Genomic DNA, 24914 nt, shown 5'->3' with positions numbered 1-24914 from the left:
ACAAAAAAAGAAATGTAAATATGATAAAAGATGTCTCCACGTCCGCAAATAGCATACCTTATCACGGTATCATGTAGCAAGGTGTACTTCGCTTTTAACTCTGCCATTCTGGTTCCAGGAAGTTTTCCCATAGCATGTAACTAACAAAGAGAACACAAGACCACAATTAGACATCACACTCCTTATGCTTAAAGCAGAGATAAAATGGATATATGGATATCTTATAAGATCTTTCCAGTCAACATTAGAGAGGAAACACACCAGACAGGATGGTATATTACAAAAATGCTGGGTGTTTGGAGAAAATAATTCTAGTTCTATTCTGCCTCCAGTAAGCTCTACGTTCCTGAGCAAGGCTCTTACCTCTCTAGACTATGATTTCTCCATCTGTAAATTGAGGGAAGGAATTGAGTTAAGTTCTTCCAATTCTAAGAAAACATATTTCTAGTTTTAGCAAACAGCCTGAATAGTATAGATGTTAAGTTAAAAACTTACAACAATTTGTGAGTTGAGAGAACTAATAAATTATTTATTAGTAATAGCTGAGCATCTATTACAAGCGAGTGTTATATTTCAGTTATTTCAAAGATGTTTTGTGAAGTAGGGATGAATCGCCATTTTAAACTAAGGTTTGGAAAGTTAAGTGATTTGTGTCAAAGTTACAGAGCTAGTTAAAGGCGGTGTGTCAGGATGTAAACCCAAGTGGTCCAGCTCTAAAAATCCACGACCACTCCCCTATACCACAATCTCTCTGCCTCTACTGTCAAAGAAACATGAGAGTTTGTTTGGTACGTAAAGTGCTATTATTTGTTTCTTTTTCATTTTGGGTAAAAGAACTTTTACTCTCAGAACTAGATGATAAGTAGTAATAGACATCACAGTGCGACACAAAACACTGAAGTTTTACCATAATGCAGTGAGCATTTGTGTTAGGTTTGACTTTACCTGAGCTGCTACTGACATAGTATCAAAAAATGGAGCTAAAGGAAAGATTTGTGTTCATCAATGCCCTGTGGTTCTTACCTCCAAAATATCTCCTGAATCCATCTGTTTCCCTCTCCTTTCTCTGTGACATCCCTGGCTAGTCTAAGTGACATCCCACAATAACGAAACCTCCACTGTCCCCCTAGCCTTCCCTGTGTCCACTCAAGGCCCTTGTCTGTCTACTTTCAGGGAGAGCTTTTAAAAAATCAAACAAGGTTTTGCTATGCTGGGTGTTCAGAACTCAAGTGGAATAGAATTCCTCACTTTTCCTTGACTTCACCCCTGTTCTTTCTTCACACCTCAGCTTAAATATCAATTTGTAATCAGGCCTTCTCTGACTTCTAAATTAAGATAGATACACACACCACTCACCTCGAAAGAATGCTGTACTTAATAACAGATGCCATATTACAATCTGCAGTAATAAAGAAATGTGACTAAAGAAATGTTACTCCCCAACTCATGTATAAGCACCATGAAGAAAGGACCTGGGCTACTCTGTTCTTCACCGTATCCTCAAGCCAGCAGAACCCCAGACCTGGTGCAGGTACTTGGCAAACATGTGCTGCATGAGTGAATGAGTGTGGCTGATAAAATGTGATGGTCTGAGTCTCCACAGTAAGGTTTCATGGTCTCTCTACCCAAATCAGGGTAGAAAAAACAGTGTTAAATCCACTACGAAACCCTTTTGTGAAAGTGTTTGGGATCTTTTGAGAGTCACCTACAAGCTGGTACCAGACCTGGGTTCCAATCCTCACAACCCTCATTTTCTGTATATGGGTAGATATGTAAACAAGATTTTTTTAAGTTTTTATTTAAATTCTAGTTAGTTAACATACAGTGTAATATTAATTTCAGGTGTACAATTTAGTGAGTCAACACTTCCATACAACACCCTGTGCTCAACACAAGTGCCCTTCTTAATCCCCATCACCTTTCAAACTTATCCCCCTCTGGTGACCATCAGTTTGTTCTCTGTAGTTGAGAGTCTGTTTCTTGGTTTTCCTATCTCTCTTTTCCCTTTGTTCATTTGCTTTGTTTCTTAAATTCCACATATGAATGAAATCATATGGTATTTGTCTTTCTCTGACTGACTTATTTTGCTTAGCATAATACTTTCTAGCTCCTTCCACATTGGTGCAAATGGCAAGATTTCATTTTTTATGGCTGAGTAACATTCCACGGTATGTACGTGTGTGTATATATACATCATATCTCCTTTATCCATTCACCAGTTGATGGACATTTAGGCTCTTTGCATAATTTGGCTATTGTCCATAGGGCTGCTGTAAACATCGGGGTGCATGTGTCTCTTTGAATTTGTAATTTTGTATCCTTTAGGTAAATACCTAATAGTGCAATTGCTGGATCCAGGGTGGTTCCATTTTTAACTTTCTGAGGAAGCTCCATCCTGGGTAAACAAGATTTTTAAGCCCTGTGAGAAGGTTCTACTTCTTGCTATATCAAATATCTTAAAATGTATTTATATGCCGCCTTAAATATAATTTACATGTAACTTTTTAAGTGTTGAGTTGCTGTTGGTAGGTTGACCTAATGTTACATTTTATAGATATTTAATTAAACACATTCTGGTTTTTCAGTTTTCTTTCTGTATTTTTGAGCTAATATGTAATTTACTTCAGATCGCAAGCATTTTCATTGGTTCCTAAAAACAGTATAGGACATAGGCACTGTGCCTTCAAGGTCTAATATGTTAAAAAAAAAAAAAACAACTTTGCATCAGGGCACTCTTAAAGGAGAAAAATTACTGGGGAAAAAGTTATGAAAAGGTTAAGTGCGTGAATGTGTGTTTGCATGTGTATGTGTGTGATATGAAGACCATGTGGAGACCAGTCTTGTAATTAGTCAACTAGGTAAGCCATTGGTAATTATGGACTCCTTTGTTTAGAAACAAATAGAGTATTTATAGTTTTGTTTTCAAGCTGAAAAGATTTTTTGTCTCACCCATGGTCCTGCATGATGGAAGCAGAAGTAAATATGACATGGGTCCTGTCCTAAAGTAGCTCACAGTTTGAGAAGATAGACACAAAAGAAACTATATAACACTTACACTATGCTCAGTAGTTTTATTGTTAGTAAATAACTGCATTTGGTATTTTGGGATCATTTCCTTGACATTGTAAGTTAAAGCAAATAAGTAAAATTACAAATTACAGACCACTTCCAGGGGATGTAACTTCCAGAATGGTCACTTGAAGAGCTTGATGAATCTTCTACCTCAAAGAAACATTAATTAAACTCACCAGAATTATCTAACACAGCCATTTAAAGTCCCTGGAAACTGACCTAAGGGCATGCAAAAACTTTAGATGTATGTATTTAATAAAATCTGAAACTCAGTAAGAACGGTGGGAGACTGTGGCACATCAACCATGAACTGCCTCCATTGCCCTGAGGTCCATGTTGTGGAAGAACTATTCCAGGCAGGCTTGGCAGCCAGTAAAGAGCCCATCTCCCCCACCTTCCTATTGTTAAAGACCTATTCAGGTGGGTGGGGCAAGGTTAAAAATAGAAAGGCAAGAATACCTACATCAGAGACATCAGAGACTGCACACTTCCGGGGAGATACACTTCACAGAATTAGTCCAGCCAAGTCACTAAACAAATAAGCAAATGAACAATGCTAACAAAAACGTAACAGCAACAACAAGAAGCCTGGGAAGATTCAGAAACCAGAGTTGTTACAATATATTATCTAAAATGTCCAATTATCAACAAAAAATTATGAGCCCTTCAAAGAAATAGGGGGAAAAACGGCAAAAACTCTTTAGGTGGGTAGCAGGTTTTGGACTTAACCAAGACTTCAAAGCAGCTATTATAAATATGTCCCAACAATGAAAGGAAACCACATTTAAAGAATTAAAGGAGACTGTAATGATAGTTCATCAGATAGCAAATATCAATAAGGTAGAAGAATAAGAACTAATATGTTAAATGATGTTCTTTGGTCAGTAAGAATGTATGGTTTTTGTCTTATGTATGTTTGCTTATCTGTATCTTCTAATTTTCTCCAACACATATGTATTGCTTTTAATAATAAGAGGTTATTAAAACATGCTTGAAAACTATTGCTGTAAACAACAGAGATTCAGAGCAAAATTTCAAACTAAAGTGTGCCATGATCAGATCCAACTGGCATATGCAGACAGATTCTAGGTCAAAGGTAGTGAAAACTCAGCTGTGTTTTCCCTAAGTTAAGTCTCTTCTAAAATACCAGTTAATGGAAGCCTGGTGGTAGGTGGCCAGGGGTGCGTGTTGGTGGGTTTTATGGCCACAGAAAAAGCAGGACGGCTAGAGAGGTTTCCTTTCCTACTTGTTTCCAACACTCCAGAAGCCATACTGCCTTTGATGCCTACAAATCTGTCAAGAAAGCTGGCAGGGCAAAACATCTGATATGTTTTTATAGTTTCTATATAAATTGGAAAAAGTTAAGTCATAGACGTTTAGAAAGAGGATTGATAAGCTATCTTTTATTTGGTCTACTCTCCTAAAAACAAATCTGTCTTAAAAAGAAAAAGACCAAACTGTAAAGAATGGATTTTAGCCTCCTTAAAAGTAAAATTCATAATCTAGATGTAATACTCATCAAACAGTGACTTTCTGTGAAATTGTAAGCTGTCTCCTTAAGCAGGTCTATCTCTGGTTGGAAACTTGAGACTTAATTCTAATAGATAAAATGTTTCACTTATAAACATGGAAAAAATGGTTGCATTTTCACACTGCATGATACAAATGGGCACAGAAAACAAGTTTGTCATGTTTTAAAAATGCAGGATCTAAGAAATAGTGCATAAGACCCAATTCAAATTGTCAAAGAGTATACATAAGGAAAGGTTAGATAGTATGTCATTAAGTTCATAAATATGATTGCACAATAGGTACTTGTGTTACTGAATTGCCTTGTTGGTAATTGAGACTGGAAGGAAACATTTACTCTAGAGCTGAAAGTTTAACAAGAGTTCATGATTCATGGATAGCATGTAATGATATGGAAAAAATTTCAAAAATGGAAATTCTAAGACATTCCAAGGAAAGTAAGAACTTTCACCAAGTGAACTGATCTGGAAGGGGGTCAGCATGAGGAAACAATTAGGTGTTTGTGTGGGCGTCTACAGGGCAACCACAGTGACCATGGTTTTTAACCTACTCTATTCTTGTTGCCTCTTTGACATTACCTATTTATTGGTTTGATCTTATCCTCATGAATAGTTGGCTTTGTCGGGGTAGCATAAACTTGAAAGCATAAATATCCTTAGGATCCTTATCTGCCACTCACCTACTCCCTTTCTCTACTAGAAATAAACAATCTAGCCATTTGAAGCAGTTTCCAAATGCAGTTGAGCTCTCAACAATGCTTCCTTACTCCTTTTGTTTGACTTTCCGCCTTGGTTGTTATATCAAGCGTCAGCTTTCCCTTATAGGTAACTCATTCACCAAACAAAATTAGGCCACCTGAACTCATCTACACCAAAAGATCTATTTATTTATAGCCACAGCCACCCTTAACTTCTTCCCCCAAATTTCAAAAATGAAGTCTTCCTTTCCTCTTGGTTAAGGCAAGCCTATCCATCTGTGTTTTCAAATATATACTCTCCTATTTCTTCCTAGGCATTAAAGCAACAGTTATACCTCCCTCTCCTTTATAATCTCTATTTCTCCCTCTTAACTGGCTCAGCGTAGTATTGTAGTCAAGTACATCACAAGTGGACTTTGATTTGAATTCCAGCTCTACCACTTTTTTTTAATTCCAGTATAATTAAATTCCAGTATAAGTTCTATTATATTCAGGTGTACAATATAACAACTCAGCAATCCTAAATATTACTCAGTGTTCATCATTAGTGTTCTTATTCCGTCATTTATTTCCCCCATTCCCTTGGTTCCCTCTGGTAACTATCAGTTCTCTTATTTGAGTCTGTGTTTTTGTTTGTCTCTTTTTTTTTTCTGTCTTTGTTTTGTTCAGCTCTATTACTTTTTGACCTTGTAACTTGGAGTAATATTTAATCAAGCTGTGCTTCAGTTTTTATAGTTTGTGAAAGACAAGAAGACAGAAGTAGTCCCCATTTCATAAATCCATAGTGAAAACTACATTAATAATTACATATGAGGTATTTGGTGTAGTATCTAGGACCAAGGGCTTAATCAATGGCAGTAATTTTATTATTATAATTATTGACATTATCCTCAACCTATGAATGTCTTTCTCATTTAAAAAACAAACAACACAGGGGTGCCAGGGTAGTTCAGTCAGTTGAGCCTCAGACTCTTGATTTCGGCTCAGATCATGAATCCCAGGGTTCTGGGATCGAGCTTCACATAGGGCTCTGGACCGAGCATGGAACCTCCTTAAGATGCTCTCTTTGTCTCTCTCTCTTGCCTTCCCTCTCCCCGTCTGCCTCTCTCCCCGCTCTCTCTGTCTCTAAAAAAAAACAAAAAACCACAAAACACACACACACAAAACCCCTAACAACACAAAATCTACGCTGGATGCTGTGCTCCTTTCTCTCTCTCTCTTTCACTCTCACTTCAGCTTTCTTCAGGAGAGGAGTCTCTGTTCTGTGTCTCCACCCCCTTACCTTCCGGGCACTCAGGGAGTTGTAGTCACCGGCTTGCCAGCACTTAACCAAACTAATAAATGGATGTATGACTAATTTCTCTGGCAGATTTTGATATTTTTCTCTTAACCACTGTTTTCCAGTAATTTGTTTATGATATATCTTGATGTGGTTTTGTTTGGCCTGAGATTTGTTCACAATTTTGGATCTGTGAGCTTATAGTTTTCATGAAATTTAGAAAAATTTTAGATGTTGGTTTTTCAAATATTTTTTCTGTCCCCCTCTCCTTCTTTCTGTGATTAATTATTCATATATTTGGCCACTTGATGTCCACAGATCACTGATGTTCTCTTTTTTATCTTATACTCCTTTTTCTTTGTTTCATTTTGAATAGTGTTGATTGTTACCAAAACCTACCAATCTTTTTTTCTTTAGTGTCCAATCTGCTATTAATCCCATCCAGTGAATTTTTCATGTCAGATACTATGTGTTTCATCTTTAGAAGTTTAATTCAAGTCTTTGTATAACTTTCTCTTCTCTCATTATGTTTATGCTTCCTTCCACCTTTTACCCAATATTAAAATATGTATAATATCTGTTCTGGTGTCCTTGTCAATTAATTCTATTTCCGTGTCTACTCCATTGTTTGATTTTTCCTGTCAGTATAGGTCATATTTTCCTGCTTCTTTGCGTGCCGGACATTGTGAATTTTACGCTTTTGGGAAATGGATTTTTTTTATATTCCTTTAAATATTTTTGGGCATTGTGAGTCACAGTTGAGTTACTTGGAAACAGTTTGATCCTTTCAAGGCTTACTTGTAATCTTTGTTAAGGAAGTTCAGAATGATCTTTTGTTTAAGGCTAATTTGGCCCCACTACCGAATCAGTGCCCGTATGTCAGGAGGTCTTTCTGTCCTGATTTGGCTCTATGTGAGTTCCAGGTGTGGTTCAACACCTTCCTCTCTGGGAGTTCTTTCTCCAGCCTCAGCAGTATCCTTACAAGCACGCACTGACCAATATTCCTCTGCAGTTCTCTGGAGCTTCCTCTCTGTGAAACTCTGCCCTCTCCTCACCTATGTATTTTAGCCAACTTGGCCTCCATGAATCCCAAACTCTGTCTCCACAAATCAGCAGGATCACTTAGTTCTGCTTGGGGTCCCCCTCCCTAAGCTATCATTACTTGGAAACACTGAGTAGTGAGATGGGGCGATGATAGTTCTTAATTTATTTACCTACCCCCTCCCCTGAGAGATTACTGTCCTGTGCTATTTGTTGTCCAAAGTCTGAAAACCATCATTTCATCTAATTTGATTTGATCTTAGTTGTTTAAGGTAGGAGGGTATATCTGGTTCCTGTTACTCCATATTAGTTGGAAATGGAGCCCCAATGACCTCTTAATTATTGTATTCAAATGACATTCCTCTGTCCTTAGGTTACTTGATGATTTTATGCCATTTATTACTATTGACTTATCATTCCTGGAACTCTCTCCTCTTCCAGTTACTGTACTATATCATCTCATGGTTCTCTTACTCTTCTGTGTTCTTCTCCAGTCCTCCCTTTCAAAGCTGGTGTCCTCCAGGATTTGGTCCTTATCTTTTTCCTCTTTTTAAATTACTTACTTTCCCCAGGGCCTCTTATTTATTCCCATAGTGTGAACTACCGCCTACATGCTGATGGTCCCCATACAGGGGAGTCTACAGGCTGTTACTGGTCTAGTTAGAACTTGATTTGTTCAAGGGCCTTGTTAAGACTATGGGAGTTATGGTGAAAGAATAATAAATGTCTTCTTTGTCTAACACCTGGAATACATGAAATTGTTTCCTTAACACAATATCGACATTCAGGTATTGTGACCATTTTTTTTTAGAGAGAAATGTATTATCATGTGGCATTTTGTCTATAGATTTTGTTGAACCAGATATTGTCCGATAGTTTTATAGAATAAACAGAATCTGTAACTCTTTGCGGAGCATGTGGCAATAGATAACCACTTCCTCTGACTTCAAGTCTTTTCTCCCTTGAATATGTCCTCCATGCTGCCAGCAAAACACAATTTAAAAACACAGTTTTCACCTTGCTTTAAACACTTTAAAGGATCCCATCACCTTCAGGATTAACTCTAGGTCCATTAACATGCTGTTCAAGGGCTTTCATTATCTGGCAGTTGCCACCCTCTCCAAACCTATCTCCTCCCTTTCTAAATCTCCCGTGACCATTTCACTTCTGGGTCATCTCCTGTGAATGGCAGAATGATGTCTTTACCCTTCGCCCCCAAAGATGTGCACATCCTGATCACTGGGACATTTCTAGAGATATTTTACCTTACAGGGCAAAAGGGATCTTGCAGATGTGATTAAGAGTGTGGACCCTGAGATACGGAGGTTATTATAGATTATCTGGCCAGGCTGCAGCTACTCACAGGAGTCCTTAAAAGTTCTTAAAACTAGAGGAACTTTCCTGGCTGGGTTAGGGAGATGAAATGGAATGAGGAGGAAAGATTGGAAGTGTGAGAAGGACTTGACCTGCCAGAGGAAGGGGGTCATAGGACAAGGACTCTGTGTAGCCTCAAGAAACTAGAAAAGGAAAAGAACCAGAAATTCTAGTAGAGACTCCCAAAAAGAATGTGGTCCCACCTAAACTTTGATTTTAGTCCACTGAGGTCTGTGTTGGACTTCTGACCTACAGAATTAGAAGATAATAAACGTGTGTTGTTTAGGCCACTGCGTTTGTGGTAATTGGTTAAGAGAGCAGTAGAAAAAGAATACAGTTCCCAACCATACCATGCCTTGCATGTTATATTCCCTTATCTTCAGTTTCTTCTCTCTCTTGTCCACTTGGAGAGCTCTTACTCTACCTTTGAAACATCTCAGTGGTCACCACCAGAGACACTGCCAGGCAGAATTCTTTTTCTGTCTTTTTAGATGCATTTGCTATTGTACTCATTATACACTATTAACGAAATAATGATTAAACATGTTTCTTCCCACCAGGCTGTGTACTCTTTGATGATGGAATCCCTACCCCTTTATTCATCTTCGAGCCCTAGCACATGGCTTGGTATCTTGTAAGTGCTCGATAGTGTTCACTAAACTGTTGTTGATTTCACCTTATCTTAAAACAAATGATGCAGTTGGAAGAACTCTTGTTCATTCACTTCCTTCCATTCCAACCTCCCCATTAGAGAAGGTGGGCATAAAAGAGGAACAGAGCAAGGTAACTTGGCCTGAACATAGACTGGAAAGAGCAGAGAATGTTCTGTACAAAACCAGCTGCCTCACCCACAGCTTCTCTCCTCCCTTCTGTGTGGCTGGCAGGGCGCACAGGATGAGCAAAGAGGCCAGGGACTGTTCTCTCACAGCTGTCTTGTTCCTCCTCTGGTGGCCCATCATAGGAATGCGAGGGGGAGGCTACAAGTGGCAAACAGGGCCTCCCAAGAGTTAAGGCATTAAGTGCAGTGGACACTGTGGATGAGTACTGCAACTGCTTAGCTATATGTAAGACTTCAAAGTTAAGTTATAATAGTTTTAAGATAACATGTGCAGCCAAATAAATAAAAAGCAGGCCTAAACACATACATGCTGAAGGGTGGCATTCCTTTAAAACACTCACATTGGGGCGCCTGGGTGGCGCAGTCGGTTAAGCGTCCGACTTCAGCCAGGTCACGATCTCGCGGTCCGTGAGTTCGAGCCCCGCATCAGGCTCTGGGCTGATGGCTCAGAGCCTGGAGCCTGTTTCTGATTCTGTGTCTCCCTCTCTCTCTGCCCCTCCCCCGTTCATGCTCTGTCTCTCTCTGTCCCAAAAATAAATAAACGTTGAAAAAAAAAAAAAAAATTTAAAAAAAAAAAAAAAAAAAAAAAAAAAAAAAAAAAAAAAAAAAAAAAAAAAACACTCACATTTGTCCCCCTGAAACTACGATTACAGTTTTCCCTTGTTTAAAAATTTTCCCCTTCTCTTCCAAAGATCATGAGGAGAAATGATAGCAGGTTGGAGTGGCTGTGAACCTGGGAGACAGGAAATGAGCCAGATTAAAACCCAGATGCCTCTTCAAGAGCTTCAAAGGGTGAACTAATGATTGAGAGCAAAGAACCTAACTGGGCCAGAGACATGAGAGGCAGAACATAACTGGAGTCAAGAAAAAGAGCCAGGTTAAAACCAGTGAATGATGAACGTCACAAAATAGGAACCAGAGGAGTAGGCATTGGGGGCAGTGGTGGCATGAACCCCAGAAAGGATTGTGTTGCTGGCTGATTCTGACCAATCAGCTTTCAGTCTTTCACATCCAGAGGTCCCACCTCTAGTGCACCTTTATAGATCTTGAGTTGGTTTAGGCAGTGAGAACCCCGAAACAAAGCTGGGGCCCTCAAAAGCCAGGGTATTTCTCACACAAAATTTGTGAATGTATGAAGGTCATGTCCACAGCTGGTCAATTGTTCATCTCACTTTGTAGTTCACAGACCAGAGCCGCTGCTCAGACCCTGCCGTAGGGGTCTGTCATTGCGAATGTGAGTTGGATCCCAGGCCTGGCTGCTCTCTCTGCTGCTGGGTAGGTGTGGTCACCCACCCTTCAGACCTTCTCTGGTCTGCTGACAGCACCACCCCTGTCAGCTGGCTGCAGGCCAGGGATCCCCAGCTCTGGACCGTAAGGTTACAGGTAAGGGACATAACCTCTCCCCACAACAAAGAAACTTGGGACTTCTGGTGCCCGCCTTCCTGTTTTGAAGATGCTTCTGCCCCACAGTGCTCTTGCCAGTATTCATAAGTAACAATTTATTTAGTGTAGACGCATCCAGGAAGCCACCGGCACCAGCAGCACCCTCCACTTCCCTTTCTAGCGGGCAGATTGTGATGGACAATAAAGCCTTTCACTGTTGATTGCAGAAGTGTTCTTTAAAAAAGAACAAAAACCCAAAGTTGCAGCTTGAATTTCCCCATTGATACCATAAAATGGAAACTTGGGAGCAGAATATGGGGTTGTTTGAGTTCCACTCTTGTTTTTTTCCTTTTTTTTTCCCAACAAGAACATTTTTTACTTGAAGCATACTTTAGAACACATGGTGCTAAAAGATATGTATAAAACATTTCATCCAAGAAAAACAGAATACACATTCTCCTCAAGTACACACAGAAGAATCCCCTGGTTAAATCACATAAAAAGAAATATAACAAATATTACAAATTTGAGAAAACTGAAATCATACCAGGTATATTTTCCAACCACAATGGTACAAAACTAAAGATTAGCAATAAAACAAAGCTGGAAAATCTACAATGTAAATATTAAATATTTAACATGTAAATATTAAACAACACACTACTACACCAGCAATGGTCCAAATAAGAAATCAAAGAGCAAATCAAAATATGTCTCTAAACAAAAGAAAAACACAATATTCCAAAATCTATGGGATGCAGAAAAAGCATAATGTTAGAGTGAAATTTATGCTATAAATGCTTGTATTAAGAAAAAAAGTTCAAATAAACAACTTAATATTATACCACCAGGAACTAAAAAAAGAAGAAACTTTGCTGAAATTTAGTAGAGGAAGGAAATAACAAAGACATATCACAAATAAATGAAATAGAGACCAGAATAAATAATAACATAACATTGAAAGCAATGACCAGTTTTTCCAAAAAAATAAACAAAATTGCCAATGCTTTAACTACATAAACCAGGAAAGAAAGAGAGAACACTCAAAAGCCAAAGTGAGAAATGGAAGAAAAAACAGATACCACAGAAATACATAGTGTGATAATAGATCACTATAAACAATTATATACTAAGAAATCAAATAACTTAGAAAAAAAAACCCAGATAATTCCAAAAACACACAGGTTACCAAGATTGAAACATAAGTCTTGAATCCAACAAGTAGGAAAGCTTCTTAGACCAGTAACAAGAGTGAAAGTTCAATTAGGAATCAAAAATCTTCCAGCACATAAAAGCCCAAGACCACATGGTTTTATCGGTGACTTCTATCAAACATTAAAAAAAAATAATAATGACAATCAAATTCTTACAAATAATGGAAGAGAGGGAACACATTAAAAAATCATTCAATGAGGCCAGTATTACCCTGATACCAAAACAGGATAAAAACAATACAAGAACAAAAAAGTCTAGTTCATCTGATATAAGTATTGCTGGTCCAGCTTTCCTTTGACATCCATTTGCATTATATTTCTCTATCCCCTTGCTTTCAATCTGCATGTGTCTTTAGGTCTCAAATGAGTCTCTCGTAGGTGAGTTCTGCTCTTGTTGATTCACTGGTAGGGGGCTTTAAATCATAGCAGGATATTTAGACAAACCATTTAATGTTTATTAAATTTACCCCAAGTATTTTATTCTTTTTGGTTCTATTGTAAATGGAATTGTTTTGCAATATAATTTTAAATTGTTTGTTGCTAGTGTGCAGAAGCCATTCAATTTTGTCCACTAAAACTATTAACCATGAAAATAGGGGCCAATCCTCATTACTCTGGTGTCAGCCTTTTTACGTGTTGTACAAATGTTTAAGTTAGGGCAGAATATCTTTGACCCCTTGTTCACTTGATGTATCCTGAGCATCTAGAATAAACTGACACTGAAGTGCACAAAAATATTTAATAAGTGAGGCCATTATATCTCACACATTCCTCAATTAGAATACATATCTTGTCAGCGTTGAAGTCTTTCTCACATGTCTGTCCACCAGATGAAAAGCTCTCTGAAGGCCGGGATCATTCTAGTTCCCCAAGAACCTTGTATAGTACATGTCTGAAGAACCTATCAGTATCTAGCAGAGTGAGGGTGTGACCTGAAGGGTTGAACATACCACAAAAGGAAATTTCAGTATATAACTTTCCCTCTCCACATACATGTGTGAATTGGGCTAAAATGATCATCAAGGGCATCACCACAAGAATATAAAGAAGTAAGTCTAGAAGGAATACCAGCAGCCTGAAGGGTGTTTGTGTGTGTGTGTGTGTGTGTGTGTGTGTGTGTGTGCGTGTGTGCACATGTGTGTAAAGGTAAGATGACATAAACCTGATATTGACTGTGGGAGATTTATGGATTGGTTGACTGTATGTGGCATACCCTTCGTGTGTACAGGTTGGAATGGAATAGTGAGCACCTTTGAAGAGAACATTTGTCACACATTTTCTCCTGACAGCTTGCCACCTAGGACAAGTCTTAAATTCAACATGCTCTATCTCTGAGGATGGATCACTCTGCCCATAGTTGATATTAATAACTTCAGTAGATTAGTGGGCCAAATTTAAGTACCAGAGAGATTCAAATGCATAAATAAAGCAGAAAATCTAATACATGAATATTTGAATCCTAACAAAAACTCTTTAAAGGGCAAGATAATAGAATTTTTTAATAACTAAATGGATATCATAAAGTGTTACATTTAAACATAAGGTTAGATCCTAAGAATCTTCTTAGTTTATGTACTAATGTGAACCACTTAGTCACCTTATAAATTTTCTGAAATACTGTAATTGAATGGTAACAGATGGATAGCTATTACCCATGGCAATTATATAACAAATTATCCTGGAATTTCCTCAGAAAAGGGTGGAATATTCAGAAATTAACATAGTTTTCCAAGAAATCTGGTTTTTATGATATTCGGAGACAGTTTGTTAGCTTGTCTTCGTTTTGGACAAAGGAAAGAAAACCATATAATACCACCAAGTATAACTTTAACTTTCTTCACTTGATACCAATTTTGATACCAAGCAAAGAAAAGTAAAAAGAAATGAAAAACAAAAAAGTTGAAAAATAGATTGTAACAAACATTTTGCCAAACACAGCTGTTTCCAGTTCACTAAGTCAACTATTACAAAATATTTTAATGTGCCTTCTGGCAAACACAAATAGCCTCATTTCATGGAAATGCCACATTTCCAATTATTTCTGATAGCTTGTAACAGTTTAAGGATATGCAACCATTTCTACAGATTTTTTTTTTCATTTCTACAGGTTTCTATATCAGGAAAAGAAGGTAAGACGCTACCTACTCTTTAAATATATATCAGATAGACCTTAATCCATATCATAACAGCATATTTCACAAGAGCAAACTAGTAGCCAATAGTATAAATACACTCTGCAGATGTTTTTAGTATGCACAATTTAAAAATAAAATTAGAGAATTAGTTGGCAACATTTAAAAATTGGTAGATTTTATATAAAAATGGAATTTTCAGCTTCTTGAAAAATTACTAGATTTGATGACACTGGATTCATATTCCAATATTGCAACAATCAATTGGCACTTAGCACAGGCTGACTTTCAGAGATACTAAAAGAGGCTGCCCTTTTTAAAAAAGAACAGTTTGCCCCACCCATGCAATGCATGGCCCATGTACTAATACCTAGGCTGTTCCAAACATTTATGTTACTTTTATGGACCTTATAGGCATTTGAGATTGGGGCTCTGTACACATTTTATGTTATATATTTATATGAGATCTATCTATCTACCTATCTATATCTCAAGGTAGAAAATAGTCAATTGATTAAGAGAATGGCTCTATTTATAAAACTCTTGCACAAACTTTTTGGAATGTCATATTCCTTGGGGTTGTATCTGTCTCTTTTGCCTATCCGTGTAACTACCAGAGCACAAGGGTGTCTGACTGCATTATCTGAGATTTAGTACTTAACACTTTAAAATTTGAGATTTTTTTTTTGCTGTTTTTCCATTTCAACTCCTGATAATTTTATCAAATAAACTTGAATCTGACAATTTTTTAACTAATTGAGATACTTAAAATTCACTTAAAATGAAATAGTTTATTATTTGGATGTTGAAATGTGTTTTCATTTCAATAAAACACCATGGGACAAAAATAAGCTAAAAAGATTATGAAGACACTGTGAAAAAATGTATCAGTCAGTAAATTTTGTTGGGGCCAAAAAAACAGGAAACATTCAGTTAACATAAAGGACTTGTATTTTTTATTTCATTCATTCATTCAGTTCATAATAAGACCCAGGATTGGTACAGCTACCTCAGGCTAGCTGAGGTTACCTTCATCAAGGAACCAGGCTTCTCTGTGCCTGCCTCCTTGTCTTCATAGTCACAAAATGACTGCTATCCCTGTGGAAAGTCAAGAAGCAGCAGAAAGGGTAAAGAGAACAAAGCCTCTTTTTTTTTTCCCCAAGATTTTGCTTTCTTATTCAGGAAAGTCTTTTATTATTATTGTTGTTGTTGTTTTTGTTGTTGTTATTTACTTTTTAATTAACATAGAGGATTTTTAAAAAATCTACAAATATTATCCTTGCAGTTAATTATCCCTTTGGTCCTGTACTTTAGGACTTGATAAAAAAAATTATAATTTGTAAGGGAAGTGCAGATAATAAATTCCAAACAACTTACTCCAATAGTTATCATTTTAGTGGAAGTTTGGGCCAAATAGGAAGTGAACATCCAGTAATGCAGTCAAATGAGAAAATTATTTCCAGGCAAGTCAGGCACCAGCACACTAGGGATTCCAAGAGGGGATTTATAAGGACAAAAAGAATTTATTCAGAAATAGCATAATTTATGACTTGTGGTAGGATGGAAGACTGGAAGTTCCATTAAGGTAGGGACCAGGTCCATTTCTCCCATCACTATATCTCCAAGGTCTGCCCCATGTGGAACTCACAAATACTTGAGTAAGTGAAAGAAATAACACATGTGACTGCTTAGCAAATAGTAGTCTTTCAATAAATATTTACTAAATAAATGAGCAATTCCTGAAATGAATTGATTCAATAAATATTTACCAAGTGAATTAATACACAAAGTACAAATTAATCATTCTTCTTTTATCTCTTATTGAAAGTAATACTTGGGAAACAAAAGCAAAAATAAACTATTGTGACTTCATAAAAAGTTTCTGCACAGTGAAGGAAAAAAATCAACAAAACTAAAAGGCAATTGATGGAATGGGAGAAGATATTTGTAAATGACATATCTGATAAAGAGTCAATATCCAAAATCTATAAAGAATTTGCCAAACTTAACACCCCAAAAATCAAATAATCCAGTTAAAAAATGGGCAAAAGACATGAATAGACATTTTTCAAAAGAAGACATACAGATGGCTAACAGGCACATGAAAAGATGCTCAACATCACTCAGCATCAGGGAAATGAAAATCAAAATTACAATGGGATATCACCTCACATCTGTCAGAATGGAGAAAATTAACAACACAGGAAACAACAGGTGTTGGTGAGGATGCAGAGAGGAAGGAACCCTCATGCACTGTTGGTGGGAATGCAAACTGGTGCAGCCACTGTGGAAAACAGTATGAATGTTCCTCAAAAAGTTCAAAATAGAACTACTCTGTGATCCAGCAATTGAACTACTAGGTATTTATCCAAAGGATACAAAAATGCTAATTCAAAGGGGTACATGCATCCTAATGTTCATAGCAGCATTATCAACAATAGCCCAATTATGGAAAGAGCCCAAATGCCCATGGACTGATGAATGGATAAAGATGCTTGTGTGGAATATCACTCAGCCATCAAAAAGAATGATATCTTGCCATTTGAAATGATGTGGATGGAGCTAAAGAGTAGTACGCTAACCGAAATGAATGAGACAGAGGAAGAGAAAGAGAAATACCCTGTGATTTCACTCATATGTGGAATTTAAGAAACAAAACAAACTAGTAAAAGGGGAAAAAAAGAGGCAAACCAAGAAACGGACCCTTAACTATAGAGAACAAACTGATGGTTACCAGAGAGCGTTGGGTGGAGATGGATGGGTTAAATAGGTGATGGGAAGGCAGCTATGCTCACCACTATATCACCAATGTACACCAGTGATGGGGATTAAAGAGTGCACTTGTTGTGATGAGAACCGGGTATTGTATGGAAGTGTTGAATCAGTCTTTTGTACACCTGAAACCAGTTTTACATGTATGGTAACTAACTGAAATTTACATAAAAACTTTAAAAAAATAATGCTTAACATACATTTATTTATTTATTTATTTATTGAAAGATTGCTATATGTTATGTGTTTTATGTATATTATCTCATTTAGTCCTCACAATTACCTCATGAAATAAGTATTATAATCCAAATTTTAACAAATATATTTTTAAAAATTTATTAAAAAAAAAATAAAGCTTTTATTTTAACAACAACAACAGCAACAAAACTCGAGGTGGTTGAGAAACTTGACCAAGGTCACAGCTGGTGAGAAGCTTTCCAGGGATTTGGCCACAGTCCTATTCTGTCAGTCATTTTTGTGAATTAAGGAAACTCAGAAATGAGTAGCATAGCCTTGCTGATGGCATGGAGACAATGTGAAACATTTAGAGAACTTAAGGTAATATAGATTGGCAGATATGAAATACCATGAAGAGGTGGATGATATCCATGAAAGGGTACTGTGTCAAATTGATGCTGTGAGGAGGGATGGTGAGGAGGGATGGGGGGAAGAAGACATACTAGTTAATTTTGATATCACTTATAGTGGGAAACCAAGAGACAGTAGTCAAAACTAATTATAAGAAAGAGGGAGGGGCACCTGGGTGGCTCAGTCGGTTGAGCGTCTGACTTGGGCTCAGGTCATGATCTCACCATTCCTGAGTTCGAGCCCTGTATTGGGCTTGCTGCTGTTTCAGTGCAGAGTCCACTTTGGATCCTCTGTCTCCCTCTCTCTCTGCCCCTCCTCCACTCACACACACTCTCTCTCAAAAATAAATAAAACATTTTTTTAAAAAGAGGGAAAAGGGTATGATATAATAATATGAATATAAAGATAACATTATAACAAAAGCACAGATCTTCCTAAATTCCAGAAGCTATGTTATGAATAAAAACAGATATATGCAAATATAAAGGAAAGATCCTTTAGAAATAGAATTATATTATAGGAAGAGACAGGGATCAGGGTGGAGGGCCTGGGGATAAAAGTTAGAATTCTTTGAATATACTTTGTTTTGGAGAGATGGTGTAGAACAGTACCTTAACTATAAAATTAAATTGAAAAGCAATTCTAAAAATTGAAAACAAATCGATCAAACGTAACTATGTTGGTGCATAACTGTGTAATCATAAAATCATATAGGACAATTAGAGAAATATGAATACTGACTGGATATCTGATGATATTAAGGAATTTTTGTTAGTTGGGGGAGAATAATGATGGCATTGTGGCTACAGTTTAAGGGAGTTCTTGCCTTTTAGAGATACATATGGAAATGTTTATAAATAAAATTCTTGGATAATTTAGGGATTTGCTTCACAATAATCTGGAATTGGGTGGTGTAGAAAATGAGTGGGGGCTGACTCAAGATTGGCCATAAATTGAAGCTCGGTTATGGGCATTCGGGTTCATTATATGATTTTCTTTATTTTTGTATAGGTTTGAAAATTTTCATTAAAGGGTTATACATTTCTTGATAACCAAAAGTACCAGAGTTTAGATATCCAAGTGAGTGTTGACCTAAAATACTTTAAAGGCTATCAACTTAATCCAAGAACTTTATGTTGTGTCTATATATAATTATATATTATAATAATCATTATTATACTTAATCATCAGAATAGACAACTTTGCTTTGAAACAAAATCCCTATCAATTGGCTTGATTTCCTGTCTTAAACACCAAACTTAGCTCTACAGTGAGCTAAGAGGACTTTCACTCTCCTTGAAACCCAAATCTATCCTCAGAGAATGAATACTTGCCAGCTATAGAGGTGATGAAAAGAACATGCCAAAGAATTAGAATAGACTATGTCAACTAGTTTAAAAAGAAAGCATAAAGGAATAAAATCCACATTTTGATACTTTGAATATGGTTCTGAATTTCTCATTAGAGACAACACCTTATTCCACAGAAGACAAGAGAGTGTTAGCAATAATTAGTATCACATCAAAGGTTTTCACTGAGGGTATCCTTATCCTGAGCATTGAAAAACAGATGGTGTAATTATCAGTGCATTGCAAACTATCATGGATTTATAAATGGGTTATTGCAGACATGAATAGAATATTAGTCTTACACACAAACTTATGGGAAAATGTGAACAGTCTAAACTATAGTGCTTAGATGAGGTTTCAGTTTAAGAGTTAACATATGCATAATAATATATGCCAGAAAAATGTACTGGGGGACTTGAATATGCTCTCTCATTTAATTCTTCTAATAATCCTATGAGAGAGGTATGTCGCAGAGAGGCTATGCTCTAAGGAGAGAAACGAGGGTTCACATTTCCTGTGACTCCAGAGTCCTTCCTCTTTTCACTCTGCTGCTCTGCCTCCTGCCATGTTGGCTAGAATCAGACACAACACTGACAGGCCTAATAATAACTAGTGATAATTTATTATCTTTAAAAATGCAAATTTCAAACAAATAGCCAGCATCACATTTAATTATAGAACACTGGAGGCATTCCCATTAAAGTCAGAAATAAGGTAAGGAAGGGTACCCGATAAAAGCATGGTCATTGAATATGATTCAGAAAATGCGTGCCAAGGCATTTAAACAAGAAAATGATGTGTGTATATGTGAGAAAGAAGAAACAAATGATCATTATTTACATCTGATAGAAATGCCTACATGAAAAACCAAAATAATGTTATAGTGAAATTAGGTGACCATTTATAAAACAAATTTAAAAAAATATAGCTTTCTTTTTTAAATTAAAAAAAATTTTTTTTGAGAGAGATAAAGTGCAAGCGGAGGAGGGGCAGAGTGAGAGAGGGAGACACAGAATCTGAAACAGGCTCCAGGCTCTGAGCTGTCAGCACAGAGCCCGACACTGGGCTCAAACTCATGAACTGTGAGCTTGAGACCTGAGCCAAAGTCGGATGCTCAACTGACTGAGCACACCCAAAATATAGCTTTCTTAATAAGAAGTTTGAAAACATATTGAAGAAACGATCCCATTTGTAATAGCAATGGGAAAGATAAAAAAATCTGGAAATAATCATTAAGAATGTGAAAATATATATATAGAAAACTACTAATACATAGGGAAATGTAAAAGCAGATTTGAACAAATGTCCTAGGATGACAAAAATACTTTAAAAGAGGCCATTTACCTCTGAATTAATCAATAGAATTTTAGAGCATAAAAGATGATTATAAAGTACAGTTGAAACAATAAATTTTATAAAAGGAAGACTGTTAAGTGTGAAATCTCCCTTTCAGACTGAAGATGTATTATAAACCTATGAGATTTAAACAGTATGACAGTAGCACCAGAATAGAGTGCTGCTTTATCATTGTAACCAGAAAGTAGCTTGTTTATGCATAACTTAATATACAAGTTCAAGTCACTGCAAGGAAAAGATGGAATTCATCAACACAGTGTATTGAAAGAACAAAATTAAACATTTGGGGAAAGAATAAAGCCAGGCCCCTATCTCATATTTTACTTAAAAATATATTGTAAAGTTTTAAAATCAAAACAAAAAATGAAACTATAAAAATAAGAACAAAATACACATAGATATTTTATATGATTGTAGTGTTGTGAAGGAATCAAAGGGAAACAACTAATATAAGCACACAACATCTAAAGACTTCCACATATCTACATACACACTTAAAAATCAAGTGTCAAACTTGAAAACAGTGTGCAAACACTTGATATACAAAGGGTTAATAACACAACTTTATATATAAAAAAAGTTTTAGAGGTCAAAAAGAAAACCACCACAAAATGACTAGTGATCATAAAAACATGTCACTAAATATAAGACCAAATGACTGATAATTACATGAAAAATTGCCTAACAATCCCTTTCTCAAAGCAATTCTATTTCTTGGTAAGTGCCCATTCAGGTGTATGCATGAGTACCCCAAGAAACATACAAGAACATTCAACTACTGTGGCGCCTGGGTGGCTCAGTCGGTTGAGCGGCCGACTTCAGCTCAGGTCATGATCTTGCGGTCCGTGAGTTCGAGCCCCACGTCGGGCTCTGTGCTGACAGCTCAGAGCCTGGAGCCTGTTTCAGATTCTGTGTCTCCCTCTCTCTGACCCTCCCCTGTTCATGCTCTGTCTCTCCCTGTCTCAAAAATAAATAAAAACGTTAAAAAAAAAAATTAAAAAAAAAAAAAGAACATTCAACTACCATTATTAGCAATTGATAAAAACTGGAAACACCCCCAATTTCCATAGGCAATATAATGGATAAGTAATATTGGCATAAAAATACAATAGAAAAATACATGCAAAAATATGAATAGTTCTCACAAATATAACAGAGTGAAAGAAGTCAAACACAAAAATACATTTTGTACGATTCTAATTACATCAAATTTAAAATATAGGTAAAATAAAAAGTATGGTGTTCAGGGATTCATGCTTAAGTGATAAAACTATGAACAATTAAAAAGGATTATAAAAGTCACAGTAGCTACTACAGGTAGAGTGATAGGCTATAAAGGGAATTTCTGGGAGCTGGCAACATTTTATTTTTTGACCTGGGTAGTGGTTGAGTATTTGATTTAACTTATACCTTTATATTTTAGACACTTTAACATAGGTGTATTACGCTTCAAAATTTTAAAAGATTAAAAACTATGTAGAAGATGGTCTATTTTTTTTATAAAATTACACATTCAGAAAAATTATTTGAAATAGTCCAAAATGTTAACAGAAGTATTATTACACTTAACAACAAAAAACCCAAACAGCCCAATTCAAAAATGAATAAAGGACCTGAAAATTCCTTTCTCCAAAGAATATAAATGGCAATAGGCACATTAAAAGATGCTCAACATCACTAATCACTAGGAAATACAAATCAAAGTCACAGTGAGATATCACTTCACACTCATTCAGATGGCTAGTATTGAACAGATATCTGTACACCCATTTTTGTAGCCTCATGATTCATTAAAGCCAAAAGGTGGAAACAACTCAAATGTCCATCAACAGAGCAGTAGATAAACAAAATGTGATATACATGTACAATGGAATATCATTCAGCCTTAAAAAGAAATGATATTCTTTCTGATACACGCTACAACATGAACGGACCTTGTAGACATTATCCTAAGTGAAATAGGCCAGGTACAAAAGTACAAATATTGTATGACTCCACTTACTTGAGATACCTCGAACAGTCACGTCCATGGAGACAGAAAGTAGGACAGTGATTACCAGGAGTGGGACAGCGAGGAGTGAGGATTTACTGTGTAATGGGTATGGAATTTCAGTATGGGGTGATGAAAAAGCTCTGGAGGTGGATGGTTGCACAACAGTGAATGTACTTAATACCACCGAATGTACATTTAAAAATGGTTCAAATGGTACATTTAGTGTTATGGTTATTTTACCATGGTAATAAAGAAGTAGGATTATAATTTTCATATGCATTTCTATATTTTCTAATCTTTTTTACAGTAAGCAAATATTTTATTTGTAATCAGAAAAAAAGTTTTCAGAAAAGGGATTTAAAAAAAACTGGTCACGTGCCTTCTAGAATGCAGCTCTGGGCAGGGTCGGGCACAAGATGGTTTTTTTGTGGTTGTTTTTTTTCTTTTTCTTTTATTTTACTTACATCCAAGTTAGTTAATATATAGTGTAATAATGGTTTCAGTAGAATTTAGTGATTCATCACTTACGTTTAACACCTAGTGCTTATCACAACAGGTGCCCTCCTTAATGTGTATCACCCATTTAGCCCATTCTCCCACCCACCAGCCTTCCAGCAACCCTCGGTTTGTTCTCTGTATTTAAGAGTCTCTTATGGTTTGCCTCCCTCTCTGTTTTTATCTTACTTTTCCTTCCCTTCCCTATGTTCATCTGTTTTGTTTCTTCAATTCTACATATGAGTGAAATCGTATGCTATTTGTCTTTCTCTGCCTGACTTATTTCACTCAGCATAATACACTCTAGTTCCATCCACATTATTGCAAATGGCAAGATTTCATTCTCTTTGATCGGGGCACAAGATGTTTTCAAAAAATAATTATCTTAAGAATTTATACTCTAAAGCCAGACAATACAAACAAGCATAGACAGAAAGACAAGTGGGAAAAAAATTATGGATACAGATTTGTATATGTTGGAGAAATTGTCTGAATCATTTTCATGCCCAGCAAGGCATGTGAATAGCACATATGGGAATTCCCAATTCTTTTGAAAGACCTGAAGAAACCGTATTGCTTTCTAAAATCCCAGCAGCATTGTACTAGGAAAGTTTTGTTTTTTTTTTTTCAATGTTTATTTATTTTTGGGACAGAGAGAGACAGAGCATGAACGGGGGAGGGGCAGAGAGAGAGGGAGACACAGAATCGGAAACAGGCTCCAGGCTCTGAGCCATCAGCCCAGAGCCCGACGCGGGGCTCGAACTCACGGACCGCGAGATCGTGACCTGGCTGAAGTCGGACGCTTAACCAACTGCGCCACCCAGGCACCCCTGTACTAGGAAAGTTTTAATATGGGTAAACTATATTTTGGTGGCATTTTTCTATAATCTAATGACAAATTAAGAGTACTATACACATCAATCCAGAATTTGCTGGAATAGCTAGTTGGGAAATTGGAAGACATGAGCAGCCTTGGTCAGGTTTGGACAGATCATTTAGCTTTTCCTAGACCTGTTCACTCATCTGTAAAATGAAGGCGTTGGTCTTGATAACATGAAACGTCATTTCCTGAGGTTTTGTGGCACGGTGAAAAGCTTGCAACAGCAGTTTATTATTAAAGTTCCTCTAGTAAACACTAAACACTATTTGTTCTAAATATTCTATATCAATTGATGGAGTATATATTTAGTATATGCACCTTCCCCCTGACAATGCTATTTTGCTATTTGCTGTAGTACAGGCGTTCCAAAATAGGAAAAACTCAAGAAATTACAAGGAATTAAGTTGTTATGAAAGCAAACACTTCCACAACAAAACTCCTTTAAACATTTGGAAGTTGGATATGCTGACTAAAAGCTCACACTGTTTGTTAGGTTAAGCTGTTTGGAACTCGTATGTCTTAAAAGTTTATTTAACTTTACGGATGGTCATCATAACAATGTAATCTGGAGCAACTACTGACACACCTGCCCACTGTCAAAATGATGGAGGAGGTGCTCAATCATGAGGCCCTAATGCTCTGATTCCAACCGTATCCTATTTGTTCTCTTAGTATCCACTCCAGAAAGGAAAATCCTGTAAAATTAGCTTTACATGTGGATTTAATAATCTTCATTGAACGAAATATTGTGATACATAAACAAAAGATCCCACCATGATGCAATTTCTCTCTCTTCATCCCCCACTCTAGTCTTTTTTTCTGTGTTTCTTTGTCTCTGTCATCTTTATCCCACCACCTCCATCTCTCAGAGCTCCACTTTATTCCACGACACTATATTTCTGTCTTCTATGTTTGGGTGGG

The 24914-nt window shown here is 36.6% G+C and overlaps 1 protein-coding gene across 5 annotated transcripts in view; it reads right to left on the bottom strand.

Annotated features, from left to right (window-relative positions):
* CCDC146 (coiled-coil domain containing 146) overlaps positions 1 to 24914 on the bottom strand; it is a 115353-nt gene that overhangs the window by 40058 nt on the left and 50381 nt on the right. For all 5 annotated transcript variants that reach the window (XM_045494566.1, XM_045494561.1, XM_045494565.1 and 2 more), the window contains exon 3: positions 58 to 140. In XM_045494566.1, the coding sequence (XP_045350522.1) occupies positions 58 to 140 (83 nt within the window). The remainder of the gene's footprint in view (positions 1 to 57; positions 141 to 24914) is intronic.

The sequence above is a fragment of the Leopardus geoffroyi genome, chromosome A2, assembly GCF_018350155.1.
Source record: "Leopardus geoffroyi isolate Oge1 chromosome A2, O.geoffroyi_Oge1_pat1.0, whole genome shotgun sequence".
Lineage (NCBI taxonomy): Eukaryota > Metazoa > Chordata > Mammalia > Carnivora > Felidae > Leopardus > Leopardus geoffroyi.
This window is presented reverse-complemented; position numbering and strand designations above follow the sequence as displayed.